Consider the following 20,051-nt stretch of genomic DNA (forward strand, 5'->3'; position numbering starts at 1 on the left):
TAAGAAGTTATGATTAACCCAGTAATGGTTTTAAATGAATTTCTATTTACAATCACTATGGCATCTACTGGGGCTTCCCAGGTGGCCCAGCAGTAAAGAATCCACCTGCCAAGCAGGAGGCATGAGTTTGATCCTTGGGTTGGGAAGATCCCCTAGAGAAGAAAATGGCAACCTACTTCTGTATCCTTGGCTGGGAAATCCCATGGACAGAGGAGCCTGGGTGGGTTACAGTACATGGGGTCACAAAGACTCAGACACAACTTAACAACTAAAGCACCACCAGATGGCACCTATGTGGATCTTAAAAATTAAGATAAAGGTATTATTCAGTCTTAGGAGAATGCTGGGTATAAGTACAGATGCTGAGGGGTCTTTTGCCTAAGAGGGGGCCCTGCTGGCCTACAGAATTTTAAGGAGTTTGTCAGTAAGTCATTGTGTTCCATTTCCAGAGACTTTATAGAACCTTTCATGTACTTAGTACTGAAAAGCGTGGGGATGAAAATGGAATCTTTTTTTTTTTAACTATTTGGCCTTGTTGGGTCTTACTTGCAGTATGAGGGATCTAGTTGTAGCATGGGAACTCTTAGTTGTGGCATGTGGGATCTAGTTCCCTGACCACGGATTGAACCTGGGCCCCTTGCATTGGGAACATGGGAGTCTTAGCCACTGGACCACTGGGGAAGTCCCCAGAATGGAATCCTGTCCCCACTGCCACCCCCGTGAACCACCAAAGCCCTCCATGAGCAACTTGTACCATGAGCAAATGTCCACAAAGGTCAGAGGGAAATGCACATAAATAGATTTTTTTTTTTTTTTGCTTTCTCACAGAAAGAAGGGCAATCAGAAAAAGTAAATACCACATCTCTGTCTTAATCTATGGTGCCAGATGTTTTCTTTCATAACCAAAAATAAAGTATGTACCACATTAACCATGAGATGTCCAGAGCCTGTAAAGCTAACAGCCTGGTTTATGGAAAGAGTTCTTGTGACAGATAAGCTTGGATTCAAATCTTGCTACTTTCTTAGACAAATTAATCTTGCTAAATTCCAGTTCCCTGCCTGTATGGCGTGCAACTGTTTCTTCTAAGAATGTGGTGATAATTAAATGAAATTAAAATATGAAGTGTTGGCTGCTCTACGAAAGTTCACTATTAGAGTTTTAAAAATTAAGGAACCATTATGTCCTCTGCCTGCCACAGAAATTGCCAAACATTCAAAGTTCACCAAATGTACTTCCATGAGTTAGTACAGACCTATTTACAAACAACTTTCTCAATTACTGAGATCATGAATTACTAGGAGCTTACTCTTCCCTCCCTCTTACAAACTGGTCATTTTCTGAGATCTTTTTGTAATTGAGTTTGGGGAGGAAGAAAATCCTGATAAATTCATATAACCAGATTAGCAACCATTCTATCTTTTCAAGATGGCTTCTGTGTTTTAATAAATTTTGTAATACACATTTGTGATGCCAAGGTTTGGGTAGAATGGGATTTCAAATTCACTTCAAATAGTACAAATTAACTTGATTTAGAGAGTGAGGAAAGAGGAAGGAAGGACTCATATGCCTTTAATGTAAAAATCTGTTAGATTTATCCTCAGATTATCTTACTGCTGCTTCTTCCCTATACAGCCTCCTCATAAGGATATATTTAGAAATATCCTACACCACCAAAATGTTGCTAAGTCACAAAATCCACTCCTAGTACAACTTAGATATGTAAAAAAATGTGTCTCCTCTACCTTGCCTAAACCAATCTGGTCTTTTAAAAATTAAAATTTTAATTTTTAATCCTATCTTGTTTAAAGCTTAGTCTGATCTAATAAATTTAAACAGCCTCTTTGAGTAAGGAAGAGCTCAGCATCTTAGACTTCTCAGCCAGACCCTTCTCTAAAAATGACATCAAGGTGGGTAAGGAGAGAAAAGTGGCCCTGAGAACCTCATGGTGAAGGGGAGGAGTCCAGGTCCCCGGATACACTGCTCTGGTTTCCAGGGTGATGCCTCCTGACCACACAGTTGCTGCTACCTTGCTCATGGTTGAAGCCTTCCTTTAATTTCTGCTGAATGCAGACCACCAATTCTCTGCCACACCCTCCTTCCAGCTTACTGATTCAGTGACCCACCCCTATCCTCTGACCCACATCATCTCATACTCAGCTGGCTCCATGGAAGGCCTACTGGTCCTGGAGTCAGCATCCAAATCCTTGGGATCTCAGAGTGTCCGGGGAAAGCAAAGCCACAGCAACTCTCTACACGCAGTGTTGTCCTTCCATAGCCAGTGCCCTTCTCCCTCCAGAACCCCTTTCCAGTAGAGTGAGCTCACACATCTGTCTACTTCACTCTCATCTCTGCCTCACTGTCTCTCTTCCTTCCTACAGTCCTCTGAGGCTTATAGACGGAGACTTTCTCCTGTATCATATCCTCCTCAGCTACTTTTGCCTTCATGGAAAAAATATTTCTTCTATCCTCTGTAGGGAGAGACCCTATGAGTCAGCCTCAGCCAATTTAAGTACATAATCAGAAGAACAAACTAGCAAAGCACTTTAATGACTTTCAAAATAAATTCCAAACACGTATCTTACAGTCCTTTCCCCTTCTGCATTCCAGATGAAGATCTTTGACAAAAATAAAGATGGCCGGTTGGATCTTAATGACTTGGCAAGGTGAGTAGCATGGAAGTGGTGTCAAAGATTCAGAAACACATTCCTAGGAGTTTAAAGACAGCACACTATCCTTTCTGAAAGGTGAGACTTGACCTCCCAGGACCAGTGAATATCTTATGTTCCATGGCAAAGATAATTAAGGTTGCAGACAGAATTAATGTTGCTAAGTAACAGACCTTAAAATAGACTCTTCTGAAACATCTGAAGAGTGGATGCAATATGATAACAGGGGTCCTTTAAACATGGAAGGAGGAGGCAGAAGATCAGAATCACAGAGAAATTTGTTATATTGCTGTCGTGAAGTAGAGGAAGGGGCCATAAAAGAATGCAGGTAGCTTCTAGAAGCTGAAAAACGCTAGAAAGCAGATTCTCCCCTAAAACCTCCATAAGGAATACAACCCTGTTAACACCGTGAAACACCAGTGAAGTCCATTTCAGATTTCTGAGTTCCAGTACTATAAGATATTAATTTGTGTTGTTTTAAGCTACTACGTTTATGGTAATTTGTTACAGCAGCAACAAGAAACAGATTCAATGACAAAAAATTCCTAACATATTTATTCATGGGAATCTTCTTTCTCTATCCCTAATTCTGAAATGAAGCCCTATTACTCTATATAGAAGCTCCTTCCCAAAGGAAAACATGTCTAAAAACTCTAAAATACGGTGTCAACAAATAGATGAGAATAGTATTTCTTGTCGAGTCCCAGGATGGTCTACCCTCTATTTGGCTTAATTTAATTCTCTCTACCCTGGACACCCAGAGAAGCAAAGTTTTCCAAACTGTTATATTTTTTCTACCTTTCCCTATATATACACCCATGATTATAAATACAACATAAATGCAAGGCTTTAGTCTTTTGAAACTGACTCAATTCCACTGAAGTACAATTGAAATTATGCAGAAAAGAGAAATAGGTAACTTTTATTGAAGATAACTTATATACTATATAATTCACACTTTAAAAAAGTGTACAATTCAGTATATTTTAGTATATTCATAAGGTTGCTCAACCATCACTACTACCTAATTCCAGAACATTTTTACTAAGGCAGAAAGATATTGCATAACATTAAGAATTATTATCTCCTCCCTTCTCCTGCCAGTCCCTGGAAACCACTAATCTACTTTTTGTTCCTATATATTTGTTCTGGGCATTTCATATAAATGGAATTATACAATATGTGGTCTTTAGTGTCTGGCTATTTCACTTAGCATAAGGTTTTCAAGGATCATACATGCTGTAGCATATACTGATATTTCCTTTTTCTACCTGAATAATATTTCATTGTATGTATATACTGTTTTGTTTATATGTTCATTGGTTGATGACCATGCGGGTTATTTCTACTACTAAGCTATTATGAATAATGAGGCTATGGACACCTTTGTACATGTTTCTGTGTGACCATAAGTATTTGATTCTCTTGGTTATATACCTGGGAGTGGAATTCAGGATTCATATAGTAGTTCTGTGCTTACTTTTCTGAAAAACTGCTAAATAGCTTTCCAAAGTGGACACGCCCTTTTACATTCCCACCAATACTGTACGAAGGTTTGGTTCCAATTTCTTCATATTCTAACCAGCATTTATTGTTGGCATCATCCTAGTGGGTGTGTTCCTCACTGTAATTTTGATTTGTATTTCCCTGATGACTAATGATTTTGTACATATTTTCATGGCTATCTGTACATCTTCTTTGGAGAAATGTCCATTCACATCCTTTGCCTACTTTAAAATTGGGTTAATTTTCCTTTTACTGGAAATTAAAATATGTAACAATATGTGGCAATTCTTTGTAGCATATGTAGCAATATATATATAGTATATGTAGCAATTCTTTACATATGCTGGATACTAGATTGTTATCAGATACATGATTAGCAAACTCTCTCCCCTATTGTATACCTTCCCTTTTCACTTTCTTGATTGTATCCTTGGAAGAACAAAAGTTTTTGATTTTGATGAGGCCTAATTTATCTAATCGACACTTTTGAACTGTGGTGTTGGAGAAGACTCTTGAGAGTCCCTTGGACTGCAAGGCGATCCAATCAGTCCATCTTAAAGGAGATCAGTCCTGGGTGTTCATTGGTAGGGCTGATTTTGAAGCTGAAACTGCAAATACTTGGGCCACCTGATGTGAAGAGCTGACTCATTTGAAAAGACCCTGATGCTGGGAAAGATTGAAGGTGGAAGAAAGGGACGACAGAGGATGAGATGGTTGGATGGCATCACCAACTCAATGGACATGCGTTTGGGTGGACTCCGGGAGTTGGTGATGGACAGGGAGGCCTGGTGTGCTGTGGTTCATGGGGTCACAAAGAGTTGGATACGACTTAGCGACTGAACTGAATTTATCTAATTTAACAGAATTTTGTTTTGGTTGCTTATGTTCTGGGTGTCATATATAGGAAACCACTGCCAAAATCTAAGCTTCTGAAGATTTATCCTTATGTTTCTTCCTAAGAGTTTTATTACTTAAGTTTTTACTTTTAGGCCTTTGATACCTTTTGGGTTAATTTTTATATATGGTATGAAGTAGGAGTCTATGTGGATATCCATCTGCCACAACACCGTTTCTTTAAAGACTGTTCTTTCTCCATTCAATGGCCTTGGCAAAAATCAATTGACCATAAATGTATGGGTGTATTTTTAGACTGTCTTTTCTATTCCACTGATCCACATGTCTATCCCTACGATAGTGCTACATCTTCTGTCGTACACTCCACCTTATCTTGATTACTGTTGCTTCAAGTAAATCTTCAAATCAGGAATGATTTTCAAAGGTTTGTTCAAGATAGTTACGGGTATTCTAAATCCCTTGCACTTCTGCATGAATTGTAAAATCTGATTATCAATTTCTGCAAAAACAAAAAGGCAACTGGGATTTTTATAGTAATTGTGTTGGATATACAGATAAATTTGAGGCATATTGCCACCCTAACAATATTAAGTCCAATTCCTGATCACGGATGTCCTTCAATAATATTTCACTTCAGTTGCTCAGTCATGTTTGACTCTTTGCAACCCCGTGGACTGCAGCACACCAGGCCTCCCTGTCCATCACCAACTCCCAGAGTTTACTCAGACTCATGTCCATTGAGTCTGTGATGCCATCCAACCATCTCATCCTCTGTCATCACCTCCTCCTCCTGCCTTCAATCTTTCCCAGCATCAGGGTCTTTTCCAATGAGTCAGTTCTTCACATCCAGTAGTCAAAGTATTGGAGTTTCAGCTTCAACATCAGTCCTTCCAATGAATATTCAGGACTGCTTTCTTTTAGGATGAACTAGTTGGATCTCCTTGCAGTCCGAGGGATTCTCGAGAGTCTTCTCCAACACCACAGGTCAAAAGCATCAATTCTTTGGTGCCCAGCTTTCTTTATAGTCCAATTTACATCCATACATGACTACTAGAAAAACCATAGCTTTGACTACATAGACCTTTGCTGGCAAAGTAATGTCTTTGCTTTTTAATATGCTGTCTAGGTTGGTCATAAGTTTTCTTCCAAGGAGCAAGTATCTTTTAATTTCATGGCTGCAATAATATTTCGGTCATCTGTGAAAACTATAGATCAATGTTGAAAAAAATCACTCTCTAAGTCTTAGGGTCTCATACTTTTCCCTAAGAATTTGATTCCTTTTGATACTATTATAAGTGGAATGGTATTCTTGCCTTCTTTTTTGGATTGGCCATTACTAATATATAGAAAAACTGAATTTTGCATATGACCTTGTACCTGCAACCTTGCTGGAATTTTTAAATGTTTATGGTGACCACTAATTCCTGTGAAAGTCTTTCCCTTCTTTAATTTTTGTACTGTATAAATTCTTGTTTTCCAAGCACGTATCCTATTCTGCAGAATATAACTTGGAAATTGCCTGTCCTTTCCTCACACTTGAATTACACATTTTACTTCTAATTGAGAGCTGAAAGATCATCCCATGGATTACATTTTTTGTTTTTGGGTTTTTTCCTGTTTAGGATTCTGGCTCTTCAGGAAAACTTCCTTCTCCAATTTAAAATGGATGTAAGTAGTGACACTTCTCTAGATGGGTTTGTATCATTCATGTTTCTCCACAGATTTCAGTGGGAGGGAAGATGGGCATTTAATTCTCTTGCCTTCAGTTTATTTAGAGACTGACAAAGCTCAGTACTGGAATTAAGGGATTAAGGATTGTTGACTCAAAGTTTATAAAAGTTGCCTAAGACCCTGGAGGCATGGTACAACGGGAGTTTCACATTAGTGACTGACATACTACTTTCTCCATACACAGGCTTGTTCCTCTGAAGAAAGAAAAAGGGACTTTGAGAAAATCTTTGCTCACTATGATGTTGTAAGTGTACTTTTTTGATATACTATGCTGGCCATCTTTAGGTAGGAAGCTTGTTTAGTCCCTATGTGGTATCATCCTACTCACAGACCCTAACCTTATGTAATGAACAGCAATCGCACATGTGTGTTGCTATGTCAAGGCACCCTTAGCTTCTCTATAATAAACCTTCTGAGAATTAAGTAAAAATAGACATAGGAGTATGATGGAGAAGAAAATAAAGTCGTTTTTTTTTTTTCCCTGTGCCTTATATCCAAACTAAAAAAGTTTCTCCCTCTTGGTCTCTATATTAGTATGCTCAAATACAAAAGCAAATAGTCATACAAAAGACCACACCCAGTCTAAAGAAATAGCGGGAAAGTGAAATCCTGCTTGTAAAGCTCTTAGAGGAATTCCTGGCATATAGCAATTACTGTAGTAGTGTCTGGTAAAACACACTAAGGAAATGGATTTTTTAAAAAATGATATGTTAAAGGGTCAGGATTAAAAAAATCTTGAAGAAAATGGATGACTTGTCATAACTGAAACTTTAGAGAAGAAACTGAAATATTTAAATATGTATTGTACTTTTACAGGCATTCTTATAAAATGGGTAAAAAATATTTTATACATGAACCATATTATAATTCTAATATGCTCACTCAATCTAGTACCTCTTGAATTTAAAATGTGTCTTGATAATAATTAAATCATTGCTAAATCATAAAGCAAAATCTTAAAATGGCAATATGTCCTTCAAAGGGTCAATGAATGTGCAATTAGCACTAGTCTGAACTGAGTCCTGGTATTTGGAAAGTAAATAAAGTTGGTATAGTCTTTAATGCTATTTGTCACAGTAAGGAACTCAAAACTACTGCTTCCATCAAAACTATTCCAAACCATTCCATTGATTATATGAGGGGAGTTACTTAGAGTGAATTCTTTTGATTTATGTGGAGCATGCATGTCCTACACAAAGAACATGTTAGAACATGCCATTTCCAAACTTGTTTGCAGTCACAAAAGAATACTGATTTGGTCTACTTGTGTAATTTATTCTTTAAGCTTTTTGACTTAAGAAAGTTATATTCGGCTGATTGGATCTTTCATCTTTCAGAGTAAAACTGGAGCCCTAGAAGGCCCAGAAGTGGATGGGTTTGTCAAAGACATGATGGAGCTTGTCCAGGTGACTTCATGAGACTGGGTAGATAGATCATTCTCATCAGGAACTGGGCCTGCTGTTTTGATTCCATCGTTTATTTGGGGGGAATCAGTAGGGCCAAAGAGTAATGATGCAGAAAATCTAGGGATGCAGCCTATTTAACAAACTTTGATTATCTGTGCATGTGCTAAGTCTCTTCAGTCGTGTCTGACTCTTTACAACCCTATGGACTGCAGCCTGCTGTCCGTGGGATTCTCCTGGCAAGAACACTGGAGTGGGTTGCCATGCTCTCCTCTAGGGGATCTTCCTGATCCAGGGATCGAACCTGTGTCTCTTATGTCTCCTGCACTGGCAGGCAGATTCTTTACCACTAGCACCACCTGGGAAGCCCTTGAGCATTTGTGAAACCCAACAAATCTCTCCCCTCTTGAGATCATTTGTAGTTCCAATTAAGTGAAGCCCCCATAGGAGCTTCTTGTTACCGTTATTTAAAAGTCATCCATTTTACCAAAGGAGCACCTTGCTGTTTTATTTTTTGATTAAAGAAAGTCTTCCTCCTATGGACTTGGTTACTAGAATAACTAAAATGTTTAATTTCATGTAATAAATTCCATACTTGGGATTTTCTTTCTTTTTTTTTAAACACCAAGGGGCTGCTCCTGTTTGACCATTTCCAATTTCCCTTGATTCATGGACCTAACATTCCAGGTTCCTATGCTATACTGCTGTTTACAGCATCAGACTTTATTTTCATCATCGGTCCCATCCACAACTGGGCGCTGTTTTCTCTTTGGCTCCATCTCTTCATTCTTTTTGGAGTTATTCCTCCACTCTTCTCCAGCAGCATATTGGGCACCTACCTATCTGTGGAGTTCATTTTTCAGTGTCCTATCTTTTTGCCCTTTCATACTGTTCATGGGGTTCTCAAGGCAAGAATACTGAAGTGGTTTGCCATTCCCTTCTCCAGTGGACCACATTTTGTCAGAACACTCCACCATGACCCGTCCATCTTAGGTGGCCCTACACAGCATGGCTCATAGTTTCATTGATTTAGACAAGGCTGTGGTGCATGTGATCAGTTGATTAGTTTTCTGTGATTGTGGTTTTCATTCTGTCTGCCCTCTGATGGATAAGAAAAGGCTTATGGAAGCTTCCTGATGGGAGAGACTGACTGGGGGGGAAACTGGGTCTTGTTCTGATGGGCAGGGCCATGCTTAGTCAGTCATTAATTCAATTTTCTGTTGATGGGCGGGGTTGTGTTGCCTCCTGTTGCTTGACCTGAGACCTAAGACTATGGTGGAGGTCATGAAGATAATGGCGACCTCCTTCAAAATGTCCCGCACACACATCGCTGTACTCAGTGCCCCCAACCCTGCAGCAGGCTGCTCTAACACCTAGCCTAAGATGGCTATTTTATTTAGGAAGGCACTGCAGTGGTTGGGATTTATGTAATTTAGATCATATCTACATCGCAGAGCTGTTCCATGTAGGGTAAACAATGTTTGAAAAAGCAATCTCCTCTGAGATCCTGATGAACTGTACTGACTAGCTGCACGATCCAGGAAAAATCCAGATATTTTCAATTCTTACGTGGGTGTTTTTCTATGGGACTGTGTAGCCACTGAATTTACTAGTTTCATATCCTTCAGTTCAGTTACCCAGTTGTGTCCGACTCTTTGTGACCTTACGGATAATATCATTAGGGATTGCTTTTGAGGTTTGTATAGGACACAAGGGTCATTTTTTGATTGGCCTTGATGGCAATAAATTAGAGTAGCAACAATTATTAACTCTTTTTGAAGTCTCAGACCATGTTGAAAATCTGATTAGAATTATGGGGTTTTGCAGTGGAAAAATGCCCAGATACTGATTTCGGCATAAATCTCCAGAAAGTTTACATATTGTAGTTAAGCAGGTATGGATGAGACATTTCTTTTATTTCTGAGGTCTAATGAGGATAACTCCTAACTTTTATTAATCCCACTCAACTGGCCCCTTGCCCCTTCTTTGTCTCCTTCACATGTTGCTCCTGTCGGAGATTTCACCAGTGTTTGCACAGTCAGAACAGTTGCTGGGTGTTGGTGTGGTGTTGCCTTTTACATGCTGATTGCTAAGGGAAAAATCCCATTTCACTCATTATCTATCTAACACCAGAATGATTTCTGTCATAGAAAGTGAGCAGTTTATCTATGGGACATTAAAGCAGCACAGCAGAAGGCCTTGTCTAACTAGAGTTTTTATTTGCTTTTGCTAGAATAAATGGGATTGGGAACCTGTTTTCCAGAGCTGTGTGGCCGCCTCTCTGTAGTGGAGCCAGGGCCCCTAACTGCCTGTCGAGCCTAGAGGCTTCAGATCCTTACAGACTCTTTCAATTGTCTTTCAGCCATCTCTGGGTTTGGCAATGGCTTCCAAAGGTTAATGCGAGACCATGGAAGTAAAATCTAAACCAGCAACAGAGCAGAGAAGATAATTTTCTAAAGAAAAGTAAAGGAAAAAATTTGAGACCATCTAAAAACCTGGGCTGCAGAAGTCTGTCTCACTTTTTAATGGACTCATAGTGCCTCTATGGGAAATCAAAGACTCCCCATCATTTCTGTCCTTGCCACTCTATTTCTGTGGGGCTATTGGAACTTCATGTTAGTACCAGACAGCTTGAGATAGCTGGTTTCTAAGGACTGAGTCAGACTGTGGTCTGTAATACAAATCAGTTTATAGGAGCTAATCTCTTGAGCTACAAAGTATGTACACAGTAATTAGTTACTAATGTTCTCCCCTGAAGCAAGATGATTGAAGGTGCCTATATTTTATTGGACCTTTCTAGTCTTCCATGTTGCTTAAAAAAATATTCACCACACAATTTGAAAGATGTAGTCAAATACGACCATTGGGTCATTGAGACCCTGACATTGAGACCACTGAGATCTGATATTTCTCAGCTTCATTAGCTAGAGACATCTCCTGTGGATTTTCTTTATTTTCATAAGAAAGGGCCACAAGGCAATTAAGCCAATATCTGTAACTTATTTTAAAAGCAATTTTCAGAGCATGCCATGCAGTTAGCAGGGGGCTGGCTCAACTTTAAACATACAATTCTGGACAAAATCCCTGATGTTTACAATAATCCTGAAATGGCAACCCACTCCCATATTCTTGCCTGGAAAATCCCATGGACAGAGGACCCTGGCAGGCTACAGTTCATGGAGTTGCAAAGAGCTGGACATGACTTGAGCACACTTATTTTATAGCTTTTTAATTCTTGTACAGTCATGTATGATGCATAGGTTGAATTTGTGTTAAAAGGATTATTTGATTACCAGATCACCCTTTTCTTTAACCTCTGGAAAATAGTACCCAAGCCTGTTCTCCATCGGTGTGTTGAGACAGCAAGTCCCTGAGGGAGCAGACACCATAATTTCTGCATAAGATTTTTTAAAAGACTATAGGTCACTTAGCACAGCAAGACAATCAACACCAACAAAACAATCTACATCCTAAACTAGAAAATGGGACGGCAAGATATTGAAGATTCTAAGCACCCACCAAGAAGTAGACATGTGAACAATAATGTTAGAAGCCATATAAAAGGGACGCCAGAGATGACCAAGGTGTCCGCCTGGAGACGACAAGAGCTCCTGCCCCCAGGTCTCAACAGTTTATTCTCTTCCCTGCTAGACACACCATCTGCTTTTCTGTTGTTGACAAAACGATGGTTGGCAAGAGGGGACGCATAGAGACCTTAGAAGGCGAAATGAATGTGTTTATATTGGCAACTTGTTATTAAAACAGAGGCCCTCAGTGGTTTCAAATGATTTGTCTTCTGTGATCCAAGCATTTCTGAGCAGTGTCATTCAGTTCTCCTGACTCCTAGTAAGTTATCAAGCATTAGAAACAACTCAAAAGGTCCAAAGAAACTTCCTTGCATACACCCACATTCATACCCACAAATGCCTCCCCAACACATACTTCCACACATGCAAAAATATTTCAACTCACTTAAAGGAATAATTCTTTTGCAAGAAACATGTTAAGGAGGGAAAAAGCGCTTAGAATAGTCTGGTTATTGCATAAATATCTTAGCAAATTAATTTTTGCTAATATGTAAATGACTACCACTTGAGTCTTTTCAAAAGAGTGCTAAAAGGATCCTAAGACACGGTGTCACTTGCTGCAGAAAGGGTTGTAGCCAAAGTGGTTTGAGGATACTGAAGACCAAACACCCTTGCCTTGTAACTGTGCAGCAAACGAGCCTTTAATATGGAGCCACAGAGGGTAGCTTGCTGTTTTCAGAACTTCTAGGCTGCATTCCCTGGGGCCACTTCTACACCTGGTTGGCACTGATACCCAGGGAGCTATACTCAACAAAGAGAACCTACAGACAACAGGTTATGCCTTAGCCTCTTCATCCAATAACTGAAGAGATTCTTGGCAGAGAAGTGAAGTCTATCAAGTTTAGCTTCTGGCCCCCAATTTTCCCCTCCTGATTCCCCCAGAATCCTGCCCCACTCTGGTGTGTTTTCTTCTTGCTCTCTGCCATCTGGCTCCCAGTTTTTGCTGTTCTTTCCCCTTCTCTGTTAAAACCTTCTATCAGGGTAGATTTGGTGTCAGTCATTTACCCTGTGGGACAGTGCCAATTAGCTTGTCTTAACATGGCTGTCTAGTTGTAGAATGAAAGGTTTTGTTTCCTATTGCAGGTTTCCTAGAGCTTTCTTTGGAAGTGAGGAAATCTAGGGGTGAGGTTAGGTGATGGGAAATGTTTCTGAGAGTTCCTGAAACCCTGCAAACTGCTGCCTGCACTCTTTACTCATAACTAGTCCACTAATTGAAGGGTTTGAAAATCAAAGGGTTTGGAAATCTGATTAGTTGGTTTTTCCATTCTCTTCAGACACTGACTTTCAAATTTAGATTCATCACCATTCATATGGCTTTCATTAGGCCAGCCATTCTCCACGAGATCAGTGAGAACTGGTGAAATGAGTACTTAACTGGGGACAAAAGACTTGGGATCAAAAATGTTCCTGCAACTTCTGGCATGGCAAGATGTCTCAGTTCTTCTGAGCCTCTGTGTTCTAATCTGTAAACAAGGAGTAATCATTTACCTCTCAAAGTTATTGTAGGGGTTAAATAAAATAACCTAGGAAGAATCATTGAGTTCCATCCACCATTGTTCACTTTTGCAGGCCTTTGAGTTTAGAACATTTTCCTAGCTGACTTGCATCACAGTTCCTTCTTAGCCCCTGAAATATTCCTTGGAATAAATCTGATGGGGTCTATCTGGCTCAACAACATAATTCTTTAGATTTTACTTCATTGTTACCCTTTTAAAAACTAGAGGGAGATTTCAGTATCTCCGCAGGGAGTTAATAAATGCGCTTTCTCTCATCATTGTAGTGAGAAAGAATTTTGGTAACCATCTTCTGCTCTAAGGCAAAATATCTTTATTGTGGTTGTGAAAAAGGCAGGTTTTCTGTACAAACTGCAGAGAAGTAATGTAGGAACAGACATTCTCTGACCTGAAGGGACAGGATGAAAATTGAACCTGGTAGCAGAAAACTAGTCCTTGGCAATATTTGGTGGGATGAAGAGAGGGAATCCTCCCTGGAGGCCTGTCTTCAGGGAGGCACTCCAAGAAGCCTGGGTGGCCCCTAAGTTTAGTAGACAGGGAGTCGGGGAAGGGCGGCATGAAAGGGTGGGACCACCACTGACTTGCCTACTGACATGTTATTTTTTGTTGTCCTCAGCCCAGCATCAGAGGGGTGGACCTTGATAAGTTTCGCGAGATTCTTTTGCGCCACTGCGATGTGAACAAGGATGGAAAAATTCAGAAGTCTGAACTGGCTTTGTGTCTTGGGCTGAAAATCAACCCCTAATCCCCAGACCACTTCATCTTTTGCTCTTAGTATGTTTCTGAGCTCCTGCTGGTAAAATTCTATCTGTTCTTTTGCTATCGGGGACAGTAGGCAAACTTTCCAACAAATGGTGTGGCGTTCTTAGGCAAGGAGGGGGACTGGAGGGTCTTTGTTTGAATGGCATGGTGTTTCCCTGCCTTTACTGGAAGCCCCCACGCAGAGTTTGTGTTATTTACCCCTTGACCCTGGCCTTTCCTGTCCCCCTAAGGACTCAGCTGACCTCCAGGGTCTGCCTGGCTTGTCCTCCGCCTGTCTGAGGAGGTGGGGGCAGCTGAGTCCATCTGTCTGTCCTCTTCCTGTGGGCTTTCTACTCAACAGTATGAGGCACCTATGACAGTCTCGTGACTTCTACAAATAGATTCTGAAGTGGAAATAAACCTGCAGCTGGAAACAAAGGTGCAGAAATAACTTATTGTGTTGTGACCATTGGAGGGTTCTACCTGATGGCTGGAAGGAGGAACCAGTTCTCTAACTTGGGGTGGGGGAGGGGAGAAGATCCTGATGGGAGTCACACCACCAATCCTTCCATCGTTCTCAGGTGCCCAAATGAGTTTCAGTCAACAGTAGGATTTGCCAATAACCACCCCCATCTCACTGCCTGGGGAAGACCTGAACACTCGTCCTGGGCTGGGTTTCACTCTTAAATGCTTTGTGAACTCACATGGCCAGGCAGGTAGGAACACAAGAAATTTGGAGAAAATTTTTTCCAGGTAACCCAAGCATCTGTTACCCCCTCCAATGATCCTCTTTCCAACAGTTTCCTCTGGCAAATCTGGAATGCCTGAGGACTTCTCCTGTGCCTGTGACTATCGGGGATCTCTCTGCAGGCTGCTGGATCCCCCATGGACCAAACCCTCTGCCCTTCACTCCTGGAACTCTGACTCAGTCCCCCTGAGAGGGAGCCGTTCTCTCCTGTGGCAGAGGCATAGAGTGATTCCTTGACTGTCCTGACACTTTATTTTCAATAACACCCCTAACATAACAGACTCTGCAGGAATTTCAGCTTTAATGAGGTGTTATAGGTAATTCAGAAAAATTACAGTATAGAATGCTGATCATAACCCAATAAATTCTACCACTCAAGAGATTCCCCTCACTGGCACACATTGGTCCCAACCTGGTTCCCTTTCTCTCAGGTGTCTCTTCCCTCCAACATACAGATAATTAGTATCAGTAATTATTACTGATCAAGTGCTTTCTATGCGCCAAGAACCTCTGGGTGCGTTCTATACCTTAAATAATTCAGTCTTCACCAAACCCTGTGAGGTACATACAATCATGACACCCACCTCAGAGATGAAGAAACTGAGGCAAACAGAAGCTAAGCAAGGTGTCTGTGCTTGTACATCTCCGAGGTGGGGATTCAGGGAGTGAATAATGGCCAACTTTCAAATGATGTGACAGAAGAGGGCTTTATCTTCAAAATACAGCTCAAAATACAGCCCGAAAAACAGCTCAAACAACAGCAGAAAACCCCAACACCCAATTGAAAAATGGGCAGAGGATCCTGATAGACATTTCTGCAAAGAAGACAAACAGATGGCCAGTAGGCACATGAAAAGATGCTCAGTGTCACTAATTATTAGAGACATGCAAAATAAAACTACAATGAGGTACTGCCTCACACCAGTCCAGAATGGCCATAATTAGAACCGACAAACAAATGCGGGAGAGGGTGCAGAGAAAAGGGAACCCTCCTACACTGTTGGTGGGAATGTAAGTTGGTACAGCCACTATGGGAAATAGTATAGAGGTTGGTTAGAAAACTAAAAATAGAATTGCCATATGATCCAGCTCCCACACCTGGGAATATGTTCGGACAAAACTATAATTCAAAAAGATACATGCACCCTTATGTTCACAGCAGCACTATTCACAACAGCCAAGACATAGAAACAACCTAAATGCCCATTGACAAGGAATGGATAAAGTGTAAATGGATAATGTGTATATGTACACACACACATATGTGGTCAGTTTTCATGTACCTTTCAGGAAAACTTGGCCCCTCCCCAGAGGTTTGGTCTCACTGCAGGGTCCACCACATCCCCCAGCAGGACATCTCTCCAAGTCTGGATCACTCAGTGTGGATTAACTCTTTATGGGAGCTTAAAGACAGTCCAAGAAACAGCACAGGGCAAGCCAAGCAGACAGACTTCTCATTGTCCAAATGTTGAGTAACTGTGTACCCAGACATCCTTCAAAGAACAAACATTTCAAGGGTTGAGATGATCTCAGTCTACAAGATGGAAAAAAAAAATTGGACCCTAAGCTGACCTATATTCATTTAATTCATGACTTTCCCTTTTATCTGCATGAAGACCACCTTTGAGGTTCACTGCTGCAACTGTGGTTGTATAAATTCTTAGCTTAGGGTCCTCAGTGACTTTCTAGAGATGACTGAGGAGGTGGAAGTGAATGGGGAAGAGAAGCTTATTCTTTTAAGGGTAATTTGTTAAGATTCATTGAGGGCACTGAGATTCTATCAGAAGCTCCCAGGGTTCCTGCCCAATCATAACCTTAGGTTTGAAAACCTTAGGTTTCTTTCCCAGTATTCAAAGAAAGGACTGGTGGAGATCAAGAAAGATGGGTTTGCACCACTTAAGGAGTGAGTTCACTCAAAGACATTCTCAGTAAGTTTGCGTCACATGTTCTACAGGACATTGTGCTGGTGTGTTCATTAATGGGGCTTCGCAGGTGGCACTAGTGGTGAAGAACCCACCTGCCAATGCAGGAGATGTAAGAGATGCAGTTCGATGCCTGGGTTGGGAAGATCCCCTGGAGGAGGGCATGGCAACCCACTCCGTATTCCTGTTTGGAGAATCCCATGGACAGAGGAGCCTGGCAGGCCACAGTTCATAGAGTCTCAAGGAGTCAGACACGACTGAACTGACTTAGCACACGTGTACCTGTTCATTAACAGATAGTTATCTCAGTCCACTCTGGCTACTACAACAAAAATACTATTGAGCGGGTGGCTTAAAAAACAAACGTTTATTTTTCACAGTTCCTCAAACAGGGAAAGGAGCAATGAAGCTCTCTGGAGTCTCTTTTATAAGGGAACTAATTACATTTATGAGGACTCTGCCCTGTGACCTAATCACTTCCCCAAAGCCCAATCTTCAAATATAAAAACATGGAGTATAGCATTTTTATATACTAACAACAAAATATATGAAAAACAAAAAAAGCAATTCCATTTACAACAGCATCAAAAATAACAAAATACTAAGGAATAAATTTAACCGAGGAAATAAAAGATCTGTAACGCTGAAAACTAACACTCTGATGAAAGACATTGAAAAAGTCACAAATAAATGGAAAGATATACCATGTTTATCATTTGGAAGAACATTGTTAAAATGCCCGTACTACCCAGAACCATCTATAAATTCTATGCAATCCATACCGAAATTCCAATAGCATTTTCCATATAAACAGAAAAAACAATCTTAAAATTTATACAGAACCTTAAAAGATCTCAAATAGCTAAAGCACTCCTAAGAAAGAAGACCAAACCTGAAGAAATCACACTTCCTGATTTCAAACTGTTACTACAAAGCTACAGTAATAAGAATGGTATGGTATGGAATACACAGATACACAGACTAATGGAATAGAACTGAATGGCCAGAAATAAATCCTCACATATATGGTCAACTAATATTTGACAAGGGAGCCAAGAATACTCAAGAGAAAGAATAGTCTCTTCAATAAATGGTGTTGGGGAAACTGGATAAGCACATGTAGAAGAATGAAACTGGATCTCTATCTTATACCACTCACAAAAATTAACTTCATATGGATTAAAGATTTAAATGTAAGAGCTGAAACAAAAGAACTCCTTGAAAAAAATTAGAGTGGAAGCTCCTTGACATTCGTCTTGGCAACAATTTTTTTTTGGTGGTGGGGGGGCCGGGATATGACACCAAAGGCACAAGCAAGAGAAGCAAAAATCAGTAAGTGGAACCACTGATTTAAACTAAACTAAAAAGCTTCTACACAGCAAAACAAACAAATCTTCCATCCATGGGATTTTCCAGGCTAGAGTACTGGAGTGGGCTGCCATTTCCTTCTCCAATTTACTACATAATGTCACTAAAATAAAAGGTTGAGTGATAGATTTCAATTTCTATAAAATTTCAGTAAAACTGGTGTGTGTAACTAGCTTTACCTTGTCCTAACACTGCAGTATCTGATCAATTAAGCCAAAATTCCTATAAAATCCAGCAGTTTGAATGAATTTAATAGTTGCACAAATAACAAACTTTCTTACTGAACTCAGATAAGAGTTGCCATTTAAAAACAAACAAACAGCTTCAGAGGCCCTAGTACCAGTACATAGGCTTTTAAAAAGTTCTGCTTTTTGACTGCTTGACTGCCTCTTGATTGTGTGTAAGTTCTGAAGGCTTATAAGTTTTAGAAATAGTAAGTCAGCGTATTTCTGCTTTATTCAGATAAACATATGAGTCTCAGACTTTTAGGATAATTAAGTTTCTAGCTATCAAATCAATCAACCTGACAGATACAAATCTGTCTTTATTCCCTCATGGATCCTCTCTCTTCTTTCCCTCCAGGTTTAGAAGAACTAATAATTACAACTGTGAATGCTCCCTCTCCACGTATCTAGGAAGTCTCAGCGCCTCTGGGTGGGCTCCTTTCCCTGAGGGTGGGCTCTGCTCTCTGCTGCCCCCTCCCTTCCCTGCAGAGGTGCCTACAGCTGGCTATTCCCTCTTCTTTACCTCTGGTCTCGAGTCTCTTCCTCTCACCTCATATATCTTCCCTTCACTAGCTAAAATCTATCCTTTCTTTAAAAATCTTCTCAAGTGTCAATTTTCCCAAACTGTCCACCAATTTCTCTCATTATTTAACCAATACTTCATAATTTGACTCTAAATCTTCTGCAGTTGTTTTAGACATCAGGTTTTGTCATTTCCAATGAAGTGATAAGCTGCTTTCAAGTTCACAAAACCTTGTTTTAGATATCTTCTAACAACTGGCCCTACCCTACCATAGCCCACACACATACATCTTAGTACAATGCCAAGTAACGAAATAGAAATTCACAGTTTAAGGCGAGACAAGGAAAATTCAGACATAAAATTTTTCTCTGCCCTTCTGGGCCTCCTCCTTCCTTCTCATGTGTATTATGCATCCACAGTATGCGTTAATCAGACTCCCCAGGGGCAGAAACACACGCTCAACCATAAAGATCAAGTTTTCTCCTTCTGATGCCAGCCATATAACTCCTTAGAAGAGAACATTCTTTCTCTATCATATAAGGGGTCATGATGACTCACCATTCGCCTGGTGGGTGCAGACCACCTACAGGTGCAGCCAATGTAATATTACCCTTAAAGATTGCGATTAGTGTAGAACAGACTGGTCAGATAGCCGGGCAATACATTGCACCACACCTAATGTAAGTTCTTAGCATAAATACTTATGAGCTTATTAATGCTACTAGCTATGTTACCTGTATTCTGCTTATTTTACAAGACTGTTTCTTACATTACTAAACACATGGCTGAGCCTCAGATAAAATGAATGATTTGGCGATGTGAAATGATCAAATATCCAGCTCCGTAAGATCAATGGCTGTAATATTATAACTCTAGATATGGGAAGAAGCAACAAAAAGGAGACATTTCCTAGACCAGAACAGGCTAGAAAGACAGGTGGTCCAGAGACTTTTGGCTACTTTAACTTGTGTGCTGTTACTGGACTTGTGTGCTGTGACCTATCAAGGAAATCCTTGCCTAACTTGGGAATGAGCATTCTTAGCCCTATGGGACAAAGTTACCATGAAATGCCTCCCAAATTTTGTCTGAAATTAAGACAGAAAGGCGGGGGGGGGGGGGGGGGGGGAGGGGGGAGACTGTAAAATAATGTTACCCACTATCTAGTTCTGTAAGAATCAAGTCATCAGCCATGTGGTGGTCACTGACATAATACACCTTGAAAGGACTTCAGGGCAAAAATCAGGATGAGATACTTCGTGCTC

The 20,051-nt window shown here is 40.4% G+C and overlaps 1 protein-coding gene across 1 annotated transcript in view; it reads left to right on the forward strand.

Moving 5' to 3' along the window:
• The window catches only part of SCGN (secretagogin, EF-hand calcium binding protein), a 50,429-nt gene extending 36,421 nt beyond the window's left edge, over positions 1–14,008 (forward strand). The window contains exons 7-11 of the mRNA XM_052649673.1: positions 2,609–2,664; positions 6,651–6,696; positions 6,944–7,003; positions 8,097–8,165; positions 13,880–14,008. Coding sequence (XP_052505633.1) covers positions 2,609–2,664; positions 6,651–6,696; positions 6,944–7,003; positions 8,097–8,165; positions 13,880–14,008 — 360 coding nt within the window. The remainder of the gene's footprint in view (positions 1–2,608; positions 2,665–6,650; positions 6,697–6,943; positions 7,004–8,096; positions 8,166–13,879) is intronic.
• The last annotated feature ends 6,043 nt before the right edge of the window (positions 14,009–20,051 follow it).

This window comes from Budorcas taxicolor, chromosome 11, assembly GCF_023091745.1.
Source record: "Budorcas taxicolor isolate Tak-1 chromosome 11, Takin1.1, whole genome shotgun sequence".
Taxonomy (NCBI): Eukaryota; Metazoa; Chordata; class Mammalia; order Artiodactyla; family Bovidae; genus Budorcas; species Budorcas taxicolor.